The sequence below is a fragment of the Bufo bufo genome, chromosome 2 (assembly GCF_905171765.1).
Source record: "Bufo bufo chromosome 2, aBufBuf1.1, whole genome shotgun sequence".
NCBI classification, from domain to species: Eukaryota; Metazoa; Chordata; class Amphibia; order Anura; family Bufonidae; genus Bufo; species Bufo bufo.
In genome coordinates this window covers 299,308,134-299,333,685 of record NC_053390.1, presented here as the reverse complement: position 1 = coordinate 299,333,685, position 25,552 = coordinate 299,308,134, and the positions used below count along the sequence as shown (strand labels likewise).

The window sequence follows — 25,552 nt, the reverse complement described above, 5'->3', positions numbered from 1 at the left end:
TCAGTTTAATCCCTGTTACGTCCCATATCAGGAATTGCCTTTTATGAAAAAAAATTTAGGCCGGGTACCTTCGACTGCCTTCACAGTGACAGACCAAACTCTCATACACTAAACTGAATTGATTTCAGGAACCGGGAGATGGAAAAAGCAGCTTGGTCGGTCCTCTTACTCCCAAATTGGGGCACTGCGCGTGCACAGAGCAATGTGCTGTGACACCCTATATGAGTGGTGTCTTAACTAGTACTATTGCTATCAGTTTAATCCCTGTTACGGACCCTATCCGGTCGAATTGATTAACCATTGTCGAATCCCCCATTGACATCCCCCTTATAAGCTGTGTAAAGCATATTTTTTAGTTTGGTTTTGAACTGCTGCATCCTTTCCGACTTTTGGTAATTTGGTAACATTTCTGCCACTTTCTGCTTATACCGGGGGTCTAGTAGCGTGGCCACCCGATCGCTTTTGGTCTGACCATAATGAAGCAACGGCCTTATCATCTGGGGTGTGGCAACATTGCCAACACACTTTTATAGAGGTGATGATGATTGCTTCATTGTGATACGCAAGCCCCTTCACCACAACAAGGTAACGATCACGAAGGGGAATTGACACTTGTATGTGCCTTTTTTTTTTGGTTTGTTTTTGCAGCCACAGTGCTGCACCATAGGACAGAAAAATTAGGCATGTACACATGCCTGAAAAATAATGGCACTGTTGCAGACGCTATTGTAGCAGCGGCCGGAAAAATTTATGTTTTCCAGGCAGAAAAGTGACTAAAACATTACGGCTTGAACCCTAGTTGGTGGTGGAGAATTCACGAAAGTCATCCGGTATGCAGACATTAAATACAGCAGCGTGGGGACCATTTTGAGGCCAAGGCATGTAATCAGGCCTTTTGTTAGTCAAACGTATCCCCCACTGTCAGTCCCTTCGGGATCCATGCCTCATTCATCTTTATGAAGGTGAGGTAATCAACACTTTTTTGACCGAGGCGACTTCTCTTGTCAGTGACAATGCCTCCTGCTGCACTGAAGCTCCTTTCTGACAGGACACTTGAAGCAGGGCAGGCCAGAAGTTCTATCGCAAACTGGGATAGCTCAGGCCACAGGTCAAGCCTGCACACCCAGTAGTGAAGGGGTTCATTGCTCCTCAGAGTGTCGATATCTGCTGTTAAGGCGAGGTAGTCTGCTACCTGTCGGTCAAGTCGTTCTCTAAGGCTGGATCCCGAAGGGCTGTGGCGATGAGTAGGACTGAAAAAGCTCCGCATGTCCTCCATCAACAACACATCTGTAAATCGTCCAGTCCTTGCCGCCGTGGTAGGAGGAGGATTACACTCACCTCTTCCCCTGTTAGATTCCCGTTGTGCTGTGACATCTCCCTTATAAGCTGTGTAAAGCATATTTTTTAGTTTGGTTTTGAACTGCTGCATCCTTTCCGACTTTCGGTAATTTGGTAACATTTCTGCCACTTTCTGCTTATACCGGGGGTCTAGTAGCGTGGTCACCCAGTACAGATCGTTCTCCTTTATCCTTTTTATACGTGGGTCCCTCAACAGACATGACAGCATGAAAGACCCCATTTGAACAAGGTTGGATGCAGAGCTTCTCATTTCCCGTTCCTCGTCCTCACTGATGTCATTGACGGTCTGTTCTTCCCCCCAGCCACGTACAACACCATGGGTCCCAGATAGGTGACAACAACGAGCACCCTGGGGTGCCTGCTGTGGTTGGTCTTCCTCCTCCTCAAAGCCGCCACATTCCTCCTCTGACTCCTCTTCCTCATACTCCTCTTCCAGCGTTGCTGCAGGTCCGGCAAGCGATGATGACAAGGCTGTTTCTGGTGGTGATGGTGACCACAACTCTTCCTCTTCCTCTTCACGCTCATCTACAGCCTGATCCAGAACTCTTCGCAGGGCACGCTCCAGGAAGAAAACAAATGGGATGAGGTCGCTGATGGTGCCTTCGGTGCGACTGACTAGGTTTGTCACCTCCTCAAAAGGACGCATAAGCCTACAGGCATTGCGCATGAGTGTCCAGTAACATGGCAAAAAGATTCCCAGCTCCGCAGAGGCTGTCCTAGCACCCCGGTCATACAAATACTCGTTGACGGCTTTTTCTTGTTGGAGCAGGCGGTCGAACATTAGGAGTGTTGAATTCCAACGTGTCGGGCTGTCGCATATCAAGCGCCTCACTGGCATGTTGTTTCGCCGCTGAATATCGGAAAAGTGCGCCATGGCCGTGTAGGAACGCCTGAAATGGCCACACACCTTCCTGGCCTGCTTGAGGACGTCCTGTAAGCCTGGGTACTTAGACACAAAACGTTGTACGATGAGATTCAACACATGTGCCATGCACGGCACATGTGACAACTTGCCCAAATTTAATGCCGCCAACAGATTGCTTCCATTGTCACACACCACTTTGCCGATCTCCAGTTGGTGCGGGGTCAGCCACTGATCCACCTGTGCGTTCAGGGCGGACAGGAGTGCTGGTCCTGTGTGGCTCTCTGCTTTCAGGCAAGTCAACCCCAAGATAGCGTTACACTGTCGTATCCGGGATGTGGAATAGCCCCTGGGGAGCTGGGGGGAATCAGTTGATGTGCAGCCAGACGCCGCAGCAGAAGAGGACTCAGCCGAGGAGGAAATTAAAGAGGATGGAGTAGGAGTAGAGGAGGTGGCAGTAGGTCTGCCTGCAAGTCGTGGTGGTGTCACCAACTCCGCTGCAGAGCCACGCATTCCATGCTTGTCAGCCGTCAGCAGGTTGACCCAATGCGCAGTATACGTGATATACCTGCCCTGACCGTGCTTTGCAGACCAGGTATCAGTGGTCAGATGGACCCTTGCCCCAACACTGTATGCCAGAGATGCCATGACTTCCTTTTCAATGACATGGTAGAGGTTTGGGATTGCCTTTTTTGAAAAAAAAATTTGTCCGGGTACCTTCCACTGTGGTGTCCCAATAGCGACAAATTTTTTGAAGGCCTCAGACTCTACCAGCTGGTATGGTAAAAGCTGGCGGGCTAAGAGTTCCGTCAAGCCAGCTGTCAGTCGCCGGGCAAGGGGGTGACTTTGTGACATTGGCTTCTTATGCTCAAACATGTCCTTGACAGACACCTGACTGTGGGCAGATGAGCAGGAACTGCTGAAGGTGAGAGATGGAGTGGCGGGTGGTTGAGAGGGGGCAGGGAGGACAGCAGTGGTTGACGTGGCTGAAGATGCAGGACCAGGAGGAGCATGGTGGCTTTGAGTTTGTGTGCTGCTTGTACTCATGTGTTGATCCCATAGGCGTTTGTGATGTGAGATCATGTGCCTTCGCAAAGCAGTTGTACCAAGGTGGGTGTTGGACTTCCCACGACTCAGTTTCTTTTGGCACAGGTTGCAAATGGCATTGCTTTTATCAGAGGCAGACACACAAAAAAAATGCCACACTGCTGAGCTTTGCAATGACGGCATTCTAGTGGTGGCAACAGCATGCGTTGACTGGCGTGCTGTCTGGCTGACCCCAGGTGCCGATACATGCTGTCTGACTGTGCCACTAACTCCTTGCGACGACCTCCCCCTGCTTCCAACTCGTCTCCTCATTCTCTCTGTCTCCCCTTCAGAACTTTCCCCCTCTTCTTCTCTTCGAGCAGGCACCCACGTGGCATCCGTGGACACATCGTCATCATCAACCGCTACACTTGTATCTGACACCTCAGCAAAGGAAGCAGCAGCGGGTACAACATCATCATCATCACACTGTACGTCCATGTGTGTAATCCTGCCTGACTGAGACATATCCCCGTAATCTACATCATCTGGCAATAATGGTTGCGCATCACTAATTGCATCCAACTGATGTGTAAATAACTCCTCTGACGGATCAAGTGAAGCGGCTGTGGTGGCTGTGGTGGTAGTGGCGACGGGCGGGTGCGTGGTAACTTGAGAGCAGGTGACCGAAGCTGAGTTGGAGGAGGATGGTGCGTCAAGGTTCTTAGCGGAAGCTGTTGAAGATTGGGTGTCCTGTCTAAGCCAGTCAACTACGTCCTCTGAATTTTTCGGGTTCAGGGTACGTGGCCTCTGAAAACTGGGCATTATTCCAGGGACAGTGGAAATCACAGCACCACGACGGCCCCTGCGGGGTGGCCTGCCTCTGCCTGTCATTTTTTTTTTAGATAAGTGGTACTACGCGTGCTAGGTACTGTGCCACACGGTATGAGTGGTTGGCACTGGCAGTGGGCACACTACAGTCTGTGGAAGTGGGCCTGACACACACTGGCAGCAGGCAAGCAACTGAATTTAGACTACTGTCTAAAAATTAAATGCCTTATTTATCGGCAAGCTACTGTGCCACCCGGTATCAGTGGTTGGCACTGGCAGTGGGCACACTACAGTCAGTGGAAGAGGGCCTGACACACACTGGCAGCAGGCAAGCAACTGAAATTACACTAAAGTGTAAAAATTAAATGCCTTATTTATCGGCAAGCTACTGTGCCACCCGGTATGAATGGTTGGCACTGGCAGTGGGCACACTACAGTCAGTGGAAGAGGGCCTGACACACACTGGCAGCAGGCAAGCAACTGAATTTAGACTACTGTCTAAAAATTAAATGCCTTATTTATCGGCAAGCTACTGTGCCACCCGGTATCAGTGGTTGGCACTGGCAGTGGGCACACTACAGTCAGTGGAAGCGGGCCTGACACACACTGGCAGCAGGCAAGCAACTGAAATTACACTAAAGTGTAAAAATTAAATGCCTTATTTATCGACAAGCTACTGTGCCACCCGGTATCAGTGGTTGGCACTGGCAGTGGGCACACTACAGTCAGTGGAAGCGGGCCTGACACACACTGGCAGCAGGCAAGCAACTGAATTTAGACTACTGTCTAAAAATTAAATGCCTTATTTATCGGCAAGCTACTGTGCCACCCGGTATCAGTGGTTGGCACTGGCAGTGGGCACACTACAGTCAGTAGAAGCGGGCCTGACACACACTGGCAGCAGGCAAGCAACTGAAATTACACTAAAGTGTAAAAATTAAATGCCTTATTTATCGGCAAGCTACTGTGCCACCCGGTATGAGTGGTTGGCACTGGCAGTGGGCACACTACAGTCAGTGGAAGAGGGCCTGACACACTGACTGGCAGCAGGCAAGCAACTGAATTTAGACTACTGTCTAAAAATTAAATGCCTTATTTATCGGCAAGCTACTGTGCCACCCGGTATCAGTGGTTGGCACTGGCAGTGGGCACACTACAGTCAGTGGAAGCGGGCCTGACACACACTGGCAGCAGGCAAGCAACTGAATTTAGACTACTGTCTAAAAATTAAATGCCTTATTTATCGGCAAGCTACTGTGCCACCCGGTATCAGTGGTTGGCACTGGCAGTGGGCACACTACAGTCAGTTGAAGTCGGCCTGACACACACTAGCAGCAGGCAAGCAGCTGAAATTACATTAAAGTGTAAAAATTAAATGCCTTTTTTAAGCAAAGTCCTGTGCCAGCCGGTATGAGTGGTGGGCACTGGCAGTGGGCACACTACAGTCAGTGGAAGTCAGCCTGACACACACTGGCAGGCAACTAACCTTAGATTAAAGTGTAAAAATTAAGTGCCTATTTTTTAAGCAAAGTCCTGTGCCACTCAAAGTCCTGTGCCACACTACAGTCAGTGGAAGTCAGCCTGACACACACTGGCAGGCAACTAACCTTAGATTAAAGTGTAAAAATTAAGTGCCTATTTTTTAAGCAAAGTCCTGTGCCACTCGGTATGACAGGGGTGGGCACTGGCAGTGGGCACACTACAGTCAGTTGAAGTCGGCCTGACACACACGCAGGCAAGCAGCTGAAATTACATTAAAGTGTAAAAATTAAATGCCTTTTTTAAGCAAAGTCCTGTGCCAGCCGGTATGAGTGGTGGGCACTGGCAGTGGGCACACTACAGTCAGTGGAAGTCAGCCTGACACACACTGGCAGGCAACTAACCTTAGATTAAAGTGTAAAAATTAAGTGCCTATTTTTTAAGCAAAGTCCTGTGCCACTCGGTATGACAGGGGTGGGCACTGGCAGTGGGCACACTACAGTCAGTTGAAGTCGGCCTGACACACACTAGCAGCAGGCAAGCAGCTGAAATTACACTAAAGTGTAAAAATTAAATGCCTTTTTTATGCAAAGTCCTGTGCCAGCCGGTATGAGTGGTGGGCACTGGCAGTGGGCACACTACAGTCAGTGGAAGTCAGCCTGACACACACTGGCAGGCAACTAACCTTAGATTAAAGTGTAAAAATTAAGTGCCTATTTTTTAAGCAAAGTCCTGTGCCACTCGGTATGACAGGGGTGGGCACTGGCAGTGGGCACACTACAGTCAGTTGAAGTCGGCCTGACACACACTAGCAGCAGGCAAGCAGCTGAAATTACATTAAAGTGTAAAAATTAAATGCCTTTTTTAAGCAAAGTCCTGTGCCAGCCGGTATGAGTGGTGGGCACTGGCAGTGGGCACACTACAGTCAGTGGAAGTCAGCCTGACACACACTGGCAGGCAACTAACCTTAGATTAAAGTGTAAAAATTAACTGCCTATTTTTTAAGCAAAGTCCTGTGCCACTCGGTATGACAGGGGTGGGCACTGGCAGTGGGCACACTACAGTCAGTTGAAGTCGGCCTGACACACACTAGCAGCAGGCAAGCAGCTGAAATTACACTAAAGTGTAAAAATTAAATGCCTTTTTTATGCAAAGTCCTGTGCCAGCCGGTATGAGTGGTGGGCACTGGCAGTGGGCACACTACAGTCAGTGGAAGTCAGCCTGACACACACTGGCAGGCAACTAACCTTAGATTAAAGTGTAAAAATTAAGTGCCTATTTTTTAAGCAAAGTCCTGTGCCACTCGGTATGACAGGGGTGGGCACTGGCAGTGGGCACACTACAGTCAGTTGAAGTCGGCCTGACACACACTAGCAGCAGGCAAGCAGCTGAAATTACATTAAAGTGTAAAAATTAAATGCCTTTTTTAAGCAAAGTCCTGTGCCAGCCGGTATGAGTGGTGGGCACTGGCAGTGGGCACACTACAGTCAGTGGAAGTCAGCCTGACACACACTGGCAGGCAACTAACCTTAGATTAAAGTGTAAAAATTAAGTGCCTATTTTTTAAGCAAAGTCCTGTGCCACTCGGTATGACAGGGGTGGGCACTGGCAGTGGGCACACTACAGTCAGTTGAAGTCGGCCTGACACACACTAGCAGCAGGCAAGCAGCTGAAATTACATTAAAGTGTAAAAATTAAATGCCTTTTTTAAGCAAAGTCCTGTGCCAGCCGGTATGAGTGGTGGGCACTGGCAGTGGGCACACTACAGTCAGTGGAAGTCAGCCTGACACACACTGGCAGGCAACTAACCTTAGATTAAAGTGTAAAAATTAAGTGCCTATTTTTTAAGCAAAGTCCTGTGCCACTCGGGATGACAGGGGTGGGCACTGGCAGTGGGCACACTACAGTCAGTTGAAGTCGGCCTGACACACACTGGCAGGCAACTAACCTTAGATTAAAGTGTAAAAATGAAGTGCCTTTTTTTTAAGCAAAGTCCTGTGCCACACGGGATGACAGGGGTGGGCACTGGCAGTGGGCACACTACAGTCAGTTGAAGTCGGCCTGACACACACTAGCAGCAGGCAAGCAGCTGAAATTACACTAAAGTGTAAAAATTAAATGCCTTTTTTATGCAAAGTCCTGTGCCAGCCGGTATGAGTGGTGGGCACTGGCAGTGGGCACACTACAGTCAGTGGAAGTCAGCCTGACACACACTGGCAGGCAACTAACCTTAGATTAAAGTGTAAAAATTAAGTGCCTATTTTTTAAGCAAAGTCCAGTGCCACACGGAATGACAGGGGTGAGCACTGGCAGTGGGCACACTACAGTCTGTGGGCCTGCAGCTCCTCACACACAGGCAGGCCAGGCAACTGCAATATGTATATAAAGGAAAAAAAAAAAGCAGACTAATGTTGCAGCCCTAAAAAGGGCTTTTTGGGGTGCTGTCAGGACGCTGTCCTTACAGCAGAGATCAGATGAGTCTTTCAGGACTGGAGTGGACACTGAATTCACTAGCCTAGCTATCGATTTCCCAATTAAATCAGCAGCAGTTACAGTCTCCCTCCTCTCACTAAGACTGCAGCTTCAGAATGAATCTAAAATGGATGCTGTGCAGGAGGTGGGAGGGTCTGGGAGGGAGGGTATGCTGCTGATTGGCTGGAATGTGTCTGCTGACTGTGAGGTACAGGGTCAAAGTTTGCTCAATGATGATGTATAGGGGGCGGACCGAACATCGCATGTGTTCGCCCGGCAGAGGCGAACGCGAACAAGCTATGTTCGCCGGGAACTGTTCGCCGTCGGATAGTTCGGGCCATCTCTACTGCTATATTCCATATTCGTTAATTCTAGCTTAATATGGAATATAGCAGTGCTAAGTTAAAATCGAAATTCGATTATTCTAACTTAAATTATTATTATTATTTTTTTTATTGTTATATTTTTTTCTTTCCCACTTCCCTAAAGTTGTTCTTACCTGTCCTTTGGATTCCTGGCTTCCTGGCTGCTCCAGTCAGTGCCCGTTGCTGCTTCTGCCGACTTCCGTGCTCATGGAGCATCCCCATCACCATGGGAACGTCTCCATATACTAGAATGTACTGTCGGATTTGAGAATTACGTGAAAAATCGCAATTCGATTATTTCAAGTTATAATAATCGAATTTCGATTTTTAACTTAGCACTGCTATATTTAATTCTAGCCTAATATGGAATATTCGATTATTATAACTTGAATAAATCGAATTGCGATTTCAACTTGGACCTGGTTTACTATGGTTGGCTTGGTAGAATTAGCAAAACGAATTCGTCATATTCCACAAAACGAAGATAACGAAGTATTCTGCATCTTCGTTTTAGCTACCTATTCATCAACTTCGCTAATTCTAGCAATCATATAGGAAAGTTTACTATAGAGACAGCTAAGTTTAATTCGCTATGCGATTTTATTACTTTGCTTTTTTTTTATCAATAGAATAATTATAATAATTATCAGATATTATAATTATTCTATTATTTTTTTTTTTAAAAGCAGTCATATAATCGCATAGCGAATTAAACTTAGCTGTCTCTATAGTAAACTTTCCTATATGATTGCTAGAATTAGCGAAGTTGATGAATAGGTAGCTAAAACTAAGATGCAGAATACTTCGTTATCTTCGTTTTGTGGAATATGACGAATACATTCGTTATATTCGTTTTGTGGAATATGACGAATACATTCCTCATATTCGCTAATTCTACCAAGCCAACCATAGTAAACCAGGTCCAAGTTGAAATCGCAATTCGATTTATTCAAGTTATAATAATCGAATTTCGATTTTAACTTAGTACTGCTATATTCCATATTAGGCTAGAATTAAATATAGCAGTGCTAAGTTAAAATCGAAATTCGATTTTTATAACTTGAAATAATCGAATTGCGATTTTTCACGTAATTCTCAAATCTGACAGTACATTCTAGAATATGGAGACATTCCCATGGTGATGGGGACGCTCCATGAGCACGGAAGTAGGCAGAAGCGGCAACGGGCACTGACTGGAGCAGCCAGGAAGCCAGGAATCCAAAGGACAGGTAAGAACAACTTTAGGGAAGTGGGAAAGAAAAAAATATAACAATAAAAAAAAAAAAAAAAATTCAAGTTATAATAATCGAATTTCGATTTTAACTTAGCACTGCTATATTCCATATTAGGCTAGAATTAAATATAGCAGTGCTAAGTTAAAATCGAAATTCAATTATTATAACTTGAAATAATCGAATTGCGATTTTTCACGTAATTCTCAAATCCGACAGTACATTCTAGTATATGGAGACGTTCCCATGGTGATAGGGACGCTCCATGAGCACGGAAGTCGGCAGAAGCGGCAACGGGCACTGACTGGAGCAGCCAGGAATCCAAAGGACAGGTAAGAACAACTTTAGGGAAGTGGGAAAGAAAAAAATATAACAATAAAAAAAAAAAAAAAACAACGAATATTCGAAATATCGAATTTATATCACTATATTCGAAATATTCGCGAATTAGCGAAGTGACGATATTCGCGAAAAAAATTCGATATTCGAATATTCGCGCTCAACACTAGTAATTAGATAAAATATCTATTCCAGTTGGGTACACAAGCTTCAAGCAATGACAAAGCGTACAAAGACACAGGACCAAAATCAATCCACTCATATTGACACTAGTATCTTCTAGGAAGGCATTTGAATCTTCAGAGTAAAGAAATACATATAAATTCTTACCTGCTGCTATCATGATATTCACTACTTCACTGCCATATGACAGCCTCTCAGTTCCATTAATTATCGCCCAGTAGCCACAATTATAAACACCTTCATTCTCTTTCTTTGATATGACAATGTGGCAATGGGTCATTGTTTCCATCTTTTTATCGCATTGTATTTCAGTAAAATTCCTGTAATAACTAATTCCTTTAGCATTGGTGTTATTTGGAGGGGCGCATATCATAGTGATTTCCTGTCCTTTGTCATATGAAGGTTGTAATGGAATCACAGTAAAAGTGGGTGATGGAGGGTAATCTAAAAATAAAGGATTATTGCATACTTATGGTTACATAGGTATATAATATAACATACAGTCGCAAGAAAAAGTATGTGAACCCTTTGGAATGATATGGATTTCTGCACAAATTGGTCATAAAATGTGATCTGATCTTCATCTAAGTCACAACAATAGACAATCACAGTCTGCTTAAACTAATAACACACAACGAATTAAATGTTACCATGTTTTTATTGAACACACCATGTAAACATTCACAGTGCAGGTGGAAAAAGTATGTGAACCCCTAGACTAATGACATCTCCAAGAGCTAATTGGAGTGAGGTGTCAGCCAACTGGAGTTCAATCAATGAGATGAGATTGGAGGTGTTGGTTACAGCTGCCCTGCCCTATAAAAAACACACACTAGTTCTGAGTTTGCTTTTCACAAGAAGCATTGCCTGATGTTAATGATGCCTCGCACAAAAGACCTACGATTAGGAATTGTTGACTTGCATAAAGTATCTCCAAAAGCCTTGCTGTTCATCAGTCCACGGTAAGACAAATTGTCTATAAATGGAGAAAGTTCAGCACTGCTGCTACTCTCCCTAGGAGTGGCCGTCCTGTAAAGATGACTGCAAGAGCACAGCGCAGACTGCTCAATGAGGTGAAGACGAATCCTAGAGGGTCAGCTAAAGACTTACAAAAGTCTCTGGCATGTGCCAACATCCCTGTTAGCGAATCTATGATACGTAAAACACTAAACAAGAATGGATTTCATGGGAGGATACCACAGAGGAAGCCACTGCTGTCCAAAAAAAAACATTGCTGTGCGTTTACAGTTTGCACAAGAGCACCTGGATGTTCCACAGCAGTACTGGCAAAATATTCTGTGGACAGATGAAACCAAAGTTGAGTTGTTTGGAAGAAACACACAAGACTATGTGTGGAGAAAAAGAGGCACAGCACACCAACATCAAAACCTTATCCCAACTGTGTAGTATGGTGGTGGGGGCATCATGGTTTGGGGCTTCTTTGCTGCGTCAGGGCCTGGACGGATTGCTATCATTGATGGAAAAATTTATTCCCAAGTTCATCAAGACATTTTGCAGGAGAACTTAAGGCCATCTGTCCACCAGCGGAAGCTCAACAGAAGATGGGTGTTGCAACAAAACAACAACCCAAAGCATAGAAGTAAATCAACAACAGAATGGCTTAAACAGAAGAAAATACGCCTTCTGGAGTGGCCCAGTCAGAGTCCTGACTTCAACCCGATTGAGATGCTGTGGCATGACCTCAAGAAAGCGATTTACACCAGACGTCCCAAGAATATTGCTGAACTGAAACAGTTCTGTAAAGAGGAATGGTCAAGAATTACTCCTGACTGTTGTGCACGTCTGATCTGCAACTACAGGAAACTTTTGGTTGAAGTTATTGCTGCCAAAGGAGGTTCAAACAGTTATTAAATCCAAGGGTTCACATACTTTTTCCACCTGCACTGTGAATAGTTACATGGTGTGTTCAATAAAAACATGGTAACATTTAATTGTTTGTGTGTTATTAGTTTAAGCAGACTGTGATTGTCTATTGTTGTGACTTAGATGAAGATCAGATCACATTTTATGACCAATTTGTGCAGAAATCCATATCATTCCAAAGGGTTCACATATTTTTCCTTGCAACTGTATATGTATTGCATTTATACAAAAAGGTTTAACGACACACTTCCCATGGCCTACGGGTGCTAGAGATGGGTCCCAGACCAGTTGAAATGGTAGAATAGAGATTCTGTACTCCAAGAAATGATTTGCAAGTCACACATGAGTTATTTCTATAATATTCCCATAGTATATAAATGTTTTCAGCCACAAGCCTTCATTACCTGGATGCCGCACTGAGGTGGAGAGACCCTGGGGGTAGTGGTAGACAATTGCATAAAATGGAAGAATACTGGTGCTGTTCAATGGGGTCTAAGTGCAGCACAATATAACTGCCTATCAGACCAAATAAAAATACTAAAGTGCAGCACAAAATACCCCCAGCTCCCTCAAAAGTGCTAGTCACCACAGTGCAGAACTGAATACCTCCCCAGCAGGGCCAGATACCACACTGCATCAAAACTTGAAGCAGCATTGAATCCTTACCAGTACCTCCCCCACCGGTAGTGGTATTGTCCTCTTTCCCACCCCTTTCCACTGACAGAAGCATCCTACCCATTTCAGTTTCTCACCACACTCTGACAGACTGACAGGACAGAAGTACAAATGATGCTGGTGGTGGAAGGAGAGTGTCAAAAGACTTCTGCAGTCACTTACCTCCTCGTTCTGTAGTTTTTCCCACCACAAGGTGAAGGACCTGCAATGACATGTGACCCTGATATCATCGCAGGTCCTTCAGCCCTTCTAACATTGAAAATTGCACTGATACTACAGGGCTTGTATTATCAGTGCAGTTTCTGCCTAGATATTCCAGGTGGCCCCCTGACTGACCAACCCACCAGGAATATGATTAGTAGGTCAAATTACCAGTCTGGACCTGGTTATATGTCATGGTATTTATAAAAAGAAAAGTAGGCAGCATTCATTTGTGATAATATGTCTAGTAGTAATTAGAAACGTCCCTGATACTTCAACCCTACTGAACATTTTGGGAAAATTGTAAAGGCTGTTGCAGCCCAACAACAGTACTAGCCCAGAAATAATTAAGTGATGTCATTTGATACTTTATGTTTCAGACTAGTAGACTACGCAAATATTATGCTATAGCAAAACTTACCTGCAATACTGCAACTGCAGAGTGTAGCTGAAAGAAAAAAAAGACTATGTCATAACCCATAATAAAACAGCAGTAGAAAATATAAAGCAACATATAGTCATACTGTTGCTCCAGGACCATAGGAAGTAAAAACCACGATTAAAACATGGTTACCACTTAATCCGTGTTCAATTTACTTCTGAACAATACAAGCGTGATAAGCAACAGTATGCATTCAATTGTGTGCATACAATTAATATCTTTTAGAGGTTTCTGTTCAATACATTTTTAAAGGGGCATTCCACTGTCAGCAAATAAAGGTTTTTCTTTGTATAATGAATGGGGTAGACACGTGGTGAAGGTTTGTGAGAAATAATTTTAACTCATCTACAGTATATACAAAATTGAAATTATTTGCTAAATAAATAAAATGTACATTTTTCAGAGCGTAGGCCATGTGATGAAAAGTAGGGTATTGGTTATCGGCTATTGAATGGCTCATACATATCATCTAAATCCTGGACTAAGCTGCTCAATGTGCAGTACAGTGCCAGCCAAAACTATGTATGGTAGCCAAATAAAGTATTAGGTTTCCTTTGCAATTTTTCCCCAGGATAGGTCATGTATATCAAATCGGCTGGGGTCTGACACCCGGCCCCCCGGAAGATCAGCTGCTAGATGTCTACAGGAAGGCTCTGTATTATACACTTATTTAGGAACGAGCTATCCTATTAAAGTGAATGGGGCGGCTTATAATCACACATGCTCACCGTCGACATCACAGCGGTGAGCAGGTGTAACTACAAGGGAAGGCTGCGCTCGCACGGAGAGCTGCCTTCTCCTCAACCAGCTGATCGGCAGCGGTGCCGGGTGTCGAACCCCCGCCGATCTGATATTGATGACCAATATTGATAGGTTATCACTATTAAAATCCAGGAAAACCCATTTAATGTCAGGTCCTGGGTCTACCAACCAGTGTCCCCAAAGCACAATTCACAGTTTTACCACCTGCTGCTGTGGCTCACTATTGCCGCTTTTCTTCCCAGACTGGGAGCCCTGATGGAAGAGCTCAGCCCTTATTCAAACAGGCTCTCCAGTTGGCTGCTCATCATCCTCCTTCACCCCTTAATGCTACATGACATACAATTATGCCATGGCAGCAGGGTCACTTCCACGCCTCACCATAATAGTGTGCCATGGTGATGGCATGGGCTCAGGATTCTAATCATGGCAGTTTAACCCCTCAGATGCTGCAGTCAATAGTGTCCTCCAATCTGCCTCCTGCGAATGCAAGGGTAGTACTCAGCATGGCTGCCGGACACTAATGTTACAGTGCACAGTACAAGTGATCAAAAGATTGCAAGTAACAAAAAGGGTAAAAAAGTTCAATATGGTTAAGAAAAAGTAAAATAACATTTTAAATGTATTAAAAATTAAATAAAAAATATAAAAAAATATAGCAAATTAAAAACTAAAATACTTTACCTATTGTGAGACAGTGACTGGAAAAGTAGTAGAGAATCGTTATATTTTGCCTAGGTTTCTTTCATATACCATTTACTAGGCTACAGGAAGTGGATATCTCAACTAGGAAAGCTGGGTGAGATATCAGAAATCCAGGAAAAATGGGTTGCCTTAGCAAAACATAGTTTGCTGAGGACTTTGGTAAATGGTGTTGTCGGGCCTAGATTTTAATGGAATAAGGATGCAGGTTGGTAGCGGGGCTCCTCATTCCCTTCCTGTCCAGAACAGGTTTCCTATAGAGCTCTCAGCCAGGTGATGGAGCTCAGTTCATTTCTGGGCTATAAAGGTTTGCACTATGAGCATGTCTGGGTGGGGACTGGTTCAACTGGCAGGCTTTCACCAGCTGAAGTCTGCTCAAACAACAAAAAGGACACTGTGAGTTTATTTTGAATTGTGTCGTGTGGCTGGTAGTAGGGAGCCCATATAGAAAGGGTGTTTTTATGTTTAGTTAGTGCTCAGCCGAATAGGAATTTATTTTGTGTTTTGCCTGAATGCAAAGACCTTTGTATATTTTGCTTGTGGATGAGAATAAAGAAAACAGACAAATCCCTGTGTGAACTGTGCTGTTGTGTCGCTGTCTCTGACTGTTGTGCCTACCACTATTAAGCTGACCACGCCCACACACTAAATATATTGATGCCTATATTGATGAAAATATCCCACTTTTTAAATGCTTCACATTAGTAATTGCCTTGTATAAACTTTCTCTACATGATAAATGCTATTTGCTGAAGTGACACAACCCCTTTAAGTTTCCACACTGTCATCTCAAAAAGATTTAAGTTATGCAATTCCTCTGATTACCCTTAAATGGTGTCATTAAAAAGACAAATTGTTCTGCATAAGGCCTCATGCACATGACTGTGGTGCTGCCAAGCCAGTGTTGCGGACCACAAAGTGCGGGTCAGCAAAACACGGGCACTGGCTGTGTGCACTCCACATTGCGGTGCCAATTCATTGACTTCAATGGGTCCGCGATGCGCAAGATGTGGCAAAAGATAGGACATTTTCTATCTTTTGAGGTGCGGAGACAAGGACCTGGAAGCCCACTTCCATGTGTTTCCGTGGGCTTCTGGGTCTGTACCTCCGTGCTGCATAAGATAGGACATGTATGTTCTATTTTTTGCTGAAAAATAAAAAAGTTATGGATTTTGAAATGCAGAACTCTGTACATTTACTTACCTTAGTCATCACAACAAACATATCTACAAGCAGCTTGGGTGAGTTCTGAGATATCTTCTCCTACACCTTCTTCTTGTGTGCACACAATACAGTTTCCCTGGCAAGAAGTCTTACATATAATTCTCCCACCTAAAAGCAATAAGGATAGGGCCCTCTCTCTTTTAAAGTGCTACATAGCATTCACGTGGTATGTAATCCCTTAGTCAATTTACTCTGTATACTAAACAAGAAGAAGCTGTTGAAATATGTGAGCTTAGAAGCCTGCAGCTTTGCAATGAATCTGAAGATAAGAAAAATTACCCTGACTGTTACTTTACAATATAATGAAAACAATGGGGCACATTTATTAAGAATGCATTTTAGATGGTGGTCAGAATAAAGGCCCATAGCTGGTGGTGGATCTGCTGGAGTTATGGAGAGGCGTCATTCTCCATAACTTCAGCGCATCCAGCGGCAGTTCTAAGGCCGAGTTCACACGAACGTGTGTGACCCGTGCTGCGGCCCGCAAATAGCGGGCCGCAATGCACGATCGCCGGCCGTAGGTCAGCCGCATCGGATCGCGGACCCATTCACTTTAATGGGTCCGCGATCCGCCCGTTCCGCTAAAAGATAGGACATGTTCTATCTTTTTGCGGAACAGAAGTACGGGACGTAACCCCACGGAAGCACTCCGTAGTGCTTCCGAGGGGTCCCGTCCCGTGCGGCCGTTCAGCGATTCCAGATTTGCGGACCCATTGAAGTGAATGGGTCCGCATCTGTGATGCGGAATGCACACGGAACTGTGGCCATGTATTGCGGCCCGCGATTTGCGAGCCGCAATACGGCCACGGATCATACACGTTCGTGTGAACTTAGCCTAAATGTAAGACAACTTCCGAGCTGTCTCTCATTTAGACCATTTTGTATGCTTCAAACAGGCGTAGAAAATGAAGAGTGAGACAGGCCTCCTGGGCAATACCCTTCCCCGCCCACACCACGCCCCCAATTTTAGACCTGGGGTAAGCAGGGCGAAGTCACAGATTGCATCTAAAATACGCCAAATTTAGGCGTCTTTCAGTATAGTAAATGAACCGCTATGTATTTGCAAAGTTGAACTTATTATGTTGATTATACAGTAGCTATACATAAATTGGAAACAGTTTTATAAGTAGACCTACAGTCAGGTCCATAAATATTGGGACATCGACACAATTGTAACATTTTTGGCACTATACACCACCACAATGGATTTGAAATGAAACAAACAAGATGTGCTTTAACTGCAGACTGTCAGCTTTAATTTGAGGGTATTTACATCCAAATCAGGTGAACGGTGTAGGAATTACAACAGTTTGCATATGTGCCTCCCACTTGTTAAGGAACCAAAAGTAATGGGACAATTGGCTTCTCAGCTGTTCCATGGCCAGGTGTGTGTTATTCTCTCATTATCCCAATTAAAATGAGCAGATAAAAGGTCCAGAGTTCATTTTAAGTGTGCTATTTGCATTTGGAATCTGTTGCTGTCAACTCTCAAGATGAGATCCAAAGAGCTGTCACCATCAGAGAAGCAAGCCGTCATTAGGCTGAAAAAAACAAAGCAAACCCATCAGAGAGATGGCAAAAACATTAGGCGTGGCCAAAACAACTGTTTGGAACATTCTTAAAAGAAGGAACGCACTGGTGAGCTCAGCAACCCGGAAGACCACAGAAAACAACTGTGGTGGATGACCGAAAAATTCTTTCCCTGGTGAAGAAAACACCCTTCACAACAGTTGGCCAGATCAAGAACACTCTCCAGGAGGTAGGTGTATGTGTTTCAAAGTCAACAATCAAGAGAAGACTTCACCAGAGTGAATACAGAGGGTTCACCACAAAATGTAAACCATTGGTGAGCCTCAAAAACCGGAAGGCCAGATTAGAGTTTGCCAAACGACATCTAAAAAAGCCTTCACAGTTCTGGAACAACATCCTATGGACTGATGAGACCAAGATCAACTTGTACCAGAGTGATGGGAAGAGAAGAGTATGGAGAAGGAAATGAGCTGCTCATGATCCTAAGCATACCACCTCATCAGTGAAGCATGGTGGTGGTAGTGTCATGGCGTGGGCATGTATGGCTGCCAATGGAACTGGTTCTCTTGTATTTATTGATGATGTGACTGCTGACAAAAGCAGCAGGATGAATTCTGAAGTGTTTCGGGCAATATTATCTGCTCATATTCAGCCAAATGCTTCAGAACTCATTGGACGGCGCTTCACAGTGCAGATGGACAATGACCCAAAGCATACTGCAAAAGCAACCAAATAGTTTTTCAAGGGAAAGAAGTGGAATGTTATGCAATGGCCAAGTCAATCACCTGACCTGAATCCGATTGAGCATGCATTTCACTTGCTGAAGACAAAAGTAAAGGGAAAATGCCCCAAGAACAAGCAGGAACTGAAGACAGTTGCAGTAGAGGCCTGGCAGAGCATCACCAGGGATGAAACTCAGCGTCTGGTGATGTCTATGCGTTTCAGACATCAGGCTGTAATTGACCGCAAAGGATTTGCAACCAAGTATTAAAAAGTGAAAGTTTGATGTATGGGTATTATTCCGTCCCATTACTTTTGTTTCCTTAACAAGTGGGAGGCACATATGCAAACTGTTGTAATTCCTACACCGTTCACCTGATGTTGATGTAAATACCCTCAAATTAAAGCTGACAGTCTGCAGTTAAAGCACATCTTGTTTGTTTCATTTCAAATCCATTGTGGTGGTGTATAGAGCCAAAAATGTTAGAATTGTGTTGATGTCCAAATATTTATGGACCTGACTGTATATACTATATATGTTATACTTTCCATTAAAGTTTGAACCTACCAATAATTCCTGCCACGTAGAACAGTGTTCTGGAAAAATCCATTTTGGCTGAAATATTAAAAGAACAATAATACATTTTAATGTTAAATTATGCCCCCATTGTCTTATAGGTGCGGGTCCCACCGCTGGGACCCTCTCCTATATCGGGAACGGAGCCCCACAAGGTGGTGGCTGTAGGCCTCTGGTCCGGCCACCACCAAGCCGACTCTCCAAAGAAGTGACTGGATTACACCGCGCATGACCTGCCAACGTTCCTATTCACTTCTATGGGCTCAACAAAAATAGCTGAGCCAGCGATCGGCTAATTTCGCCGGCCCTATAGAAAATAAATAGAGGGCGGCTGTGCATGCGCAGTGCACCCTCCTTCACTTCCGGGGCTCCGTTCTCTATATACTGTAGATGTGGGTCCCACACCTATAAGACAATGGGGGCATATCCCAGCAATGTGCCCCCATTATCTATGATCAGACAACCCCTTTAAGTGCAAATCCTGAAAAGGACATTGTTTTAAATAAAGAACAGCAAAAATACTATGCTGAAAATATTTTTTTTTACCATAATAGAAAAAACAAACCTAAAAGCCTGTCTGTGACAAAACAACATTTAAAAAACTATATATATATATATATATATATATATATATATATATATATATATATATTATCCAAAGAATGAGGCAGCACTCCAGATAAAATGAAAAAAAGTGGATCCTTTATTTCCCTCTGTGCAACGTTTCAACCGTCTCAATGCGGTCTTTCTCAAGCATATCAAAATGGTGTCATACACGGGTATATATACCCACAATCCATAGCAAACAATAAAAGTGACAATTATATGATATTAAGTGTAATTATGTGACAAAAGCAATATAAAGTATATCAAAACTGACGTGATTTGTATGACCTGATGATTTACATAACCTAATATTCTACACAGTGCAATACAGTGTACATGTATATATTGATCATAGTAATAACATGACTGTGAGTTAATTGACCATAATCAAGTTTATCAACACCTGGGTGCATAAACAGAGTGAATAATACAGTGAAATTAAAACCACTCACACTGCGGCGCATGGACAGGAGCGCCAAAGTCCGCGTCCTCACCGCTGAACCACGCATGCCTAGAGTCCTCATCACGTCACCGGGGCAACACCCTCAAGGAGGAGCCCAGCGCCTTAACAGTGGAGACGTGTAAACACCTGACCAGTGCGATCGTCACGTGACCCCTCGAGAGGATATGTCAGGCGGGACCCCGCCCACGAAGCAGGAATCGCGTCGCCAGGCAACAATATACACATTGCTGTCACGGCAAACGCCAGCCCAACACCACGCCAGCCCAACCAAGGACAGATTCGAACAATCGGCAACAAGGATCAGCAGGGGGAGGGGAGAGAAATACTGACACCGGGAGAGAAACACAAAGGGCACAGCAACATAGAAGTAAATGAATAGATAGAGGGAAACCAATAAGTTCCCCTAAGGGTCACTACTGTATATATGAAATTCAAAATGTAAAGATAGGAGTGACAGTGGTTTATTAGAGTATATCCGCACTAGAAGAAACCTTCATGATTTGTGCCATACTGATAATATAAGACAACAGGACGGGGACCCAAGGGTCACGCGGCTCTCACGGCAGAGACCCCAGGTCCATTGAGGGTTTGAGGTCAGAGACACGTCCATGCCACAGGACCCAAACCCAACAACCGACCACTAAGTCTGTTATTCAAACAGAAAAAAACACCACTCCAAACAAACAATATAGCCATGGTTGACCCACATATTATGTAGCATAAACAATGTACATGCGCCCCAAGGTTCTCCCCCATCAGCACAGTCCCAACACAGAGACGCAGAGCAGAAGACACACCGTCCATGAGCACCGTCAGTGGAGCACCAATAATCTAGAGAAAGAAAAAAGATTGTATAAGCAATAAGGCAGTAGAAACTAAACATCTATCTGAAACAAATGAATTACTTAATTGATGACACCAATGAAGAATTCACATACACCAGGGCATAGAGCGGAGAGGAACACAAGAAAATAATGAGCAGCCACAGTTTACACGTCTCCACTGTGACGGCGCTGGGCTCCTCCTTGAGGGTGTTGCCCTGGTGACGTGATGAGGACTCTGGGCATGCGTGGTTCAGCGGTGAGGACGCGGACTTTGGCGCTCCTGTCCATGCGCCGCAGTGTGAGTGGTTTTAATTTCACTGTATTATTCACTCTGTTTATGCACCCAGGTGTTGATAAACTTGATTATGGTCAATTAACTCACAGTCATGTTATTACTATGATCAATATATACATGTACACTGTATTGCACTGTGTAGAATATTAGGTTATGTAAATCATCAGGTCATACAAATCACGTCAGTTTTGATATACTTTATATTGCTTTTGTCACATAATTACACTTAATATCATATAATTGTCACTTTTATTGTTTGCTATGGATTGTGGGTATATATACCCGTGTATGACACCATTTTGATATGCTTGAGAAAGACCGCATTGAGACGGTTGAAACGTTGCACAGAGGGGAATAAAGGATCCACTTTTTTTCATTTTATCTGGAGTGCTGCCTCATTCTTTGGATACTATACTCATCTACAGTATAGCCGTTTGAGCCTGCGGCTGAGAGGACTTGCACCCGTGATTCTGGTCTTGTGCTGCTGTGACTCTTTTTTTGGTTTCTATATATATATTATATATATATATATATATAGGCTAGCGGTGCACTACTATGTGTATGTTATTTTCATTATTGCAATAGCCAATGTGTATAAATTGCCTTTTTTTTGCTGCATTTTCATTGGAAATAAGGACCTATTCCTGTGTGTTTGCACACAAAAAAATAACTGTTTGCTCAATAGGCGTCACTTTGTAGTGGATGCTAGTCACATGGGCAGGATTATGGATGGAGTTTATTGTGGAGCGAATTTCTGGAAATATGCTTCGGATCCGAATCATCCGATTCAGGTGTGTGATTCCATTCAGACTCAAATCAATCTTACAGCAGCTGATTTAAAGTCCTTCAATCCCCTTGAAAAGATGTGCATGGCATTCTGGTTCTTTCTCTTTCGCCCTCTCTTATCTCTTCTTTATTTCTCTTTCTTCTCTGCAAAAAATCTGATTTTTTAGAAAAATTGGTGCAAAATTTTGATTCTATTGAATTGATTACTTTAACTGTAGTGGAGTTACATTTTAGCTATACTGTAGTTATAAAATGTGTCTTTTCAAAAAGCTTTAAAAAATTGGATATTTAGAGAAGCTCAACCAGCAAACTGTTGAAAAATAAATTATATGTATGCAAAAATACTGTGAGCCGGCCTGATTGATTCATTAAAAAAATTGCATTGTCATACCACTAGCAGTGGAAACCTTTCTCGAAAAATTACACTTTTTTAATGTATTTTTAATACATGTCTGAAGTAAATATTGTTTGACGCACAACTTATATTTATTCCTTTAGTGATATAACTCATTTTAGTCTTAAGCTACTTTCACTCTTGCGGTAGCCTTAAATCTCTTTTAGCCCAAAGTGCCTGTGGTGATTCACTATCTTGCTCCTTGATTCCTGATATTACAGGTTGATCGGATGTTTAAAAAATTGTGGAGCGGCACCACACTAGGACATAGTAGCAGTGTTTGGCGACATAAGGAAGGAGAATTGAAGAAAGGATCTGGCATCTGACTTAAAGGGGTTGTCTTATCATAGACAATCGAGGAATATCGCTAGGATATGCCCCCATTGTCTTATAGATGCGAGTCCCACCACTGGGACCCGCACCTATATCGAGAACTGGTGGCTGGAGGACTCTGGTCCGGCCACCACCAAGCTGGCTCCCCATAGAAGTGAATGGGAGAGCACCACGCATGACCGGCCACCTCTCCCATTCTCTTCTATGGGCTCAACGGAATTAGTCGAGCCAGTGCTCGGCTATTTTTGCCGGCCCCATAGAAAATGAATGGAGGGTGGCTGTGCATGCGCAGTGCGCCCTCCTTCACTTTCGGGGCTCCGTTCTCGATATAGGTGTGGGTCCCAGCAGTGGGACCCACACCTATAAGACAATGGGGGCATATCCTAGCGATATGAACCCATTGTTTGTCATGAGACAACCCCTTAAAATTTTGTTTGTGGATTCCGGGAAAGCAGCGCAGTCCCTTAACTTTATTTTACTTGCTTAGTGTGAATTGAACCCGGTTCACGAAGAACTAGCAGTGATCACAATAAGAGATATAACCCGAGTTTTTTCTCTGTATATTTTATAATGTACTACCAGCAACTTGACCAGGTGCACGTTCAACTTCTGTGCCACTGGATGAGTGCACACATAATGTTACCAATTGCCTCGATGATCAATTACTGTCGAAACAAGTGACAAGGAGTAGTAGGAACATCAGGAGCAATGGACAATGTTGAAGTCGATGGGAAGGAACCACAGCTTCCTTCTGCTGACATTGGGGAGCTCTGACTGCTGGAGAGGGGGTGCGGGTCAGCGGGAGGTTGCTGCATCGGGTTGCAACACTAAATGAGTGGCACAGTTTTCCCACTCTACTTTATGATGATGCTCCATGTGTTAACACAGGGTCATCGCGCCAATATTAGCACCCTAGCCATGCCTCACCTACTGCCCACGTATCCTACATACCGCCACACTACGTAGAAAAAAATATAATAAAATATTTCCAAGGTATTTTATTTCTTTTTATAGTATTAAAACATAAGAAAAAAATATAAAGATAAATCTGATATCTCTGCAATATCATTTTCACTATCCAGCGAAAACTGTAAAAGTGGATCACTTAAAACAATTTTTTTTTTCCAATTTCACTTAAATCTAGAATTTATTTCCAGCTTTGCACTATATTGTTTGGAATATTAAATGATGTCATTAGAAAGCACAACTTTACAAGACCTTATATGGCTATGAAAAAATAAAAAAGTTATGGCTGCTGGAAAGCAGGGTGTAAAAAAATAAAATAAAAAAAAATAAAATAAAATTCGCTTCAGCAGAAAGGCATGAAGATATGTTGACAAGATGTTTGCAAATGTGCAGGTTAGGGGGAGTTCACACTAGCGTTAGGGATTTCGTTATGGCTTTCTGTTATAACATGGTTATAACGGAAAATAACGGAATGCCCAGACAGAATGCAAAACGGAAGCCTTTAAAAGGCATTCAGTTTGCTTTCCGTCCTAATAGAAGTCGATGGGAAAGCATAACCGATCCGTCTGGGTCCCGTTATGCAAGACGGAAAACAAAGTTCTGTCAACAGGACTTTGTTTTCCGTCTTGCATAATGGGACCCAGATGGATCCGTTTTGATTCCCATAGACTTCTATTAGGACGGATAGCAAACAGAATGCCTTTTAAAGGCTTCCGTTTTGCATTCCGTCATAATACAAGTCTATGGGCAGAGGAACGGATCCATCCTTCCGTCTTATGGATTCGGTTACCTTCCGTTATAACCATGTTATAACAGAAAGCCATAACGGAATCCCTAACGCTAGTGTGAACCCACCCTTAAATGCATGTGTAAAGTAAGACATATGTCTGAAAACCTTCAGTCCTTCAAACGCCATCATATCCCTTGTCTAGTTGTGGGTGCTATTCCATTCACATATTTTTGCACGTTTGATAATTTTTATAATTGTTCTGTCAGTTTCTACTCCACAAGAGGACTGGAGGGAGCTTGCCACATGTAAAAAATCTGTCTAAGACCTCATTGACACTACCTTTGTTTGTGTCCGAATCCGAGCAGCATCTGCGTCTCGGATGTGGATCCATTTACTTCAATGGGGCCGCAAAAGATGTTCCATGGCCCTGCAAAAAAAATAGAACATGTCCTCTTGTCCGTTTTGCAGACAAGAATAGGCATTTCTATAAAGGGCAGGCTGTTCCGTTCCACAAATTGCAGAATGCACACGCCGGCATCCGTGTTTTGCGGATCCACAATTTGCAGACCGCAAAACACGGCGCGGTCATTTGAATGTAGCCTAAAATTGTAACCCGGGCCACAAAACATCTGTCCGGCCCTCAGTACATACAAAATGCCGGAATTGGTGCAAACCAAATAAAAAAATAAAAACATTGGAATCGCTTCATACACAAAATAACTAAAAACATTAAACTTTCATACATTACCCCCTAAGTGTTAGGATTAGTTCATCCGCCCCATTGTTTCTCAAGAAATATAAAACGGAAAAATCAGTATAAAGCAACTTACATAATTACTAGAAAAGGTAAACAGAGCGAGTGATACAAATATAATATTATATAATATATAATATTTGTGAGTTTCTTTTTGTGTCCTTACCTCTTAGTGGTTGATGTTTCAGGGCTAGATATCCGTTCTACATCGACGCTGTACAGACAAGGACAAATATAATACTGCACTAGCATCTGCTTTCTGATGACATTTGGTCATTGTACTTGTTAATGTTCGTAGTAACTATGATATTATACTCATGCTGGTGTTCATTGAAATAGACAGCTATTACAAATATGCTGTTTCCAAGTCACTTCTGTTTTTTACAGCTTTTTTCTGAGTCATTTTTTACAGTGTGGTTGGGTTGTCTCATGTCTGCCGATAACATTTTGCTGATTCCTAGTTATGCAGTTGCTGGAAATTCCTAACCTAATACATATTTTATGAAGTTCTGATGCATAGCAATGTAAATAGACGTTCC

General features: G+C 43.5%; 1 protein-coding gene across 3 annotated transcripts in view; it reads right to left on the bottom strand.

The window, feature by feature from the left end:
• The window catches only part of LOC120988981, a 33,536-nt gene extending 8,196 nt beyond the window's left edge, over positions 1 to 25,340 (bottom strand). The window contains exons 1-4 of one of the 3 annotated variants that reach the window (XM_040416804.1): positions 25,180 to 25,340; positions 18,854 to 18,901; positions 13,330 to 13,356; positions 10,296 to 10,592 (exon numbers count right to left, since the gene is read on the bottom strand). In XM_040416804.1, coding sequence (XP_040272738.1) covers positions 10,296 to 10,592; positions 13,330 to 13,356; positions 18,854 to 18,896 — 367 coding nt within the window. In that variant the 5' untranslated portion in view covers positions 18,897 to 18,901; positions 25,180 to 25,340. Of the gene's footprint in view, positions 1 to 10,295; positions 10,593 to 13,329; positions 13,357 to 18,853; positions 18,902 to 25,007; positions 25,038 to 25,179 lie in introns of those variants that run through there. The other 2 variants (XM_040416805.1, XM_040416806.1) reach the window with 2 other exon arrangements.
• Positions 25,341 to 25,552: the final 212 nt, after the last annotated feature.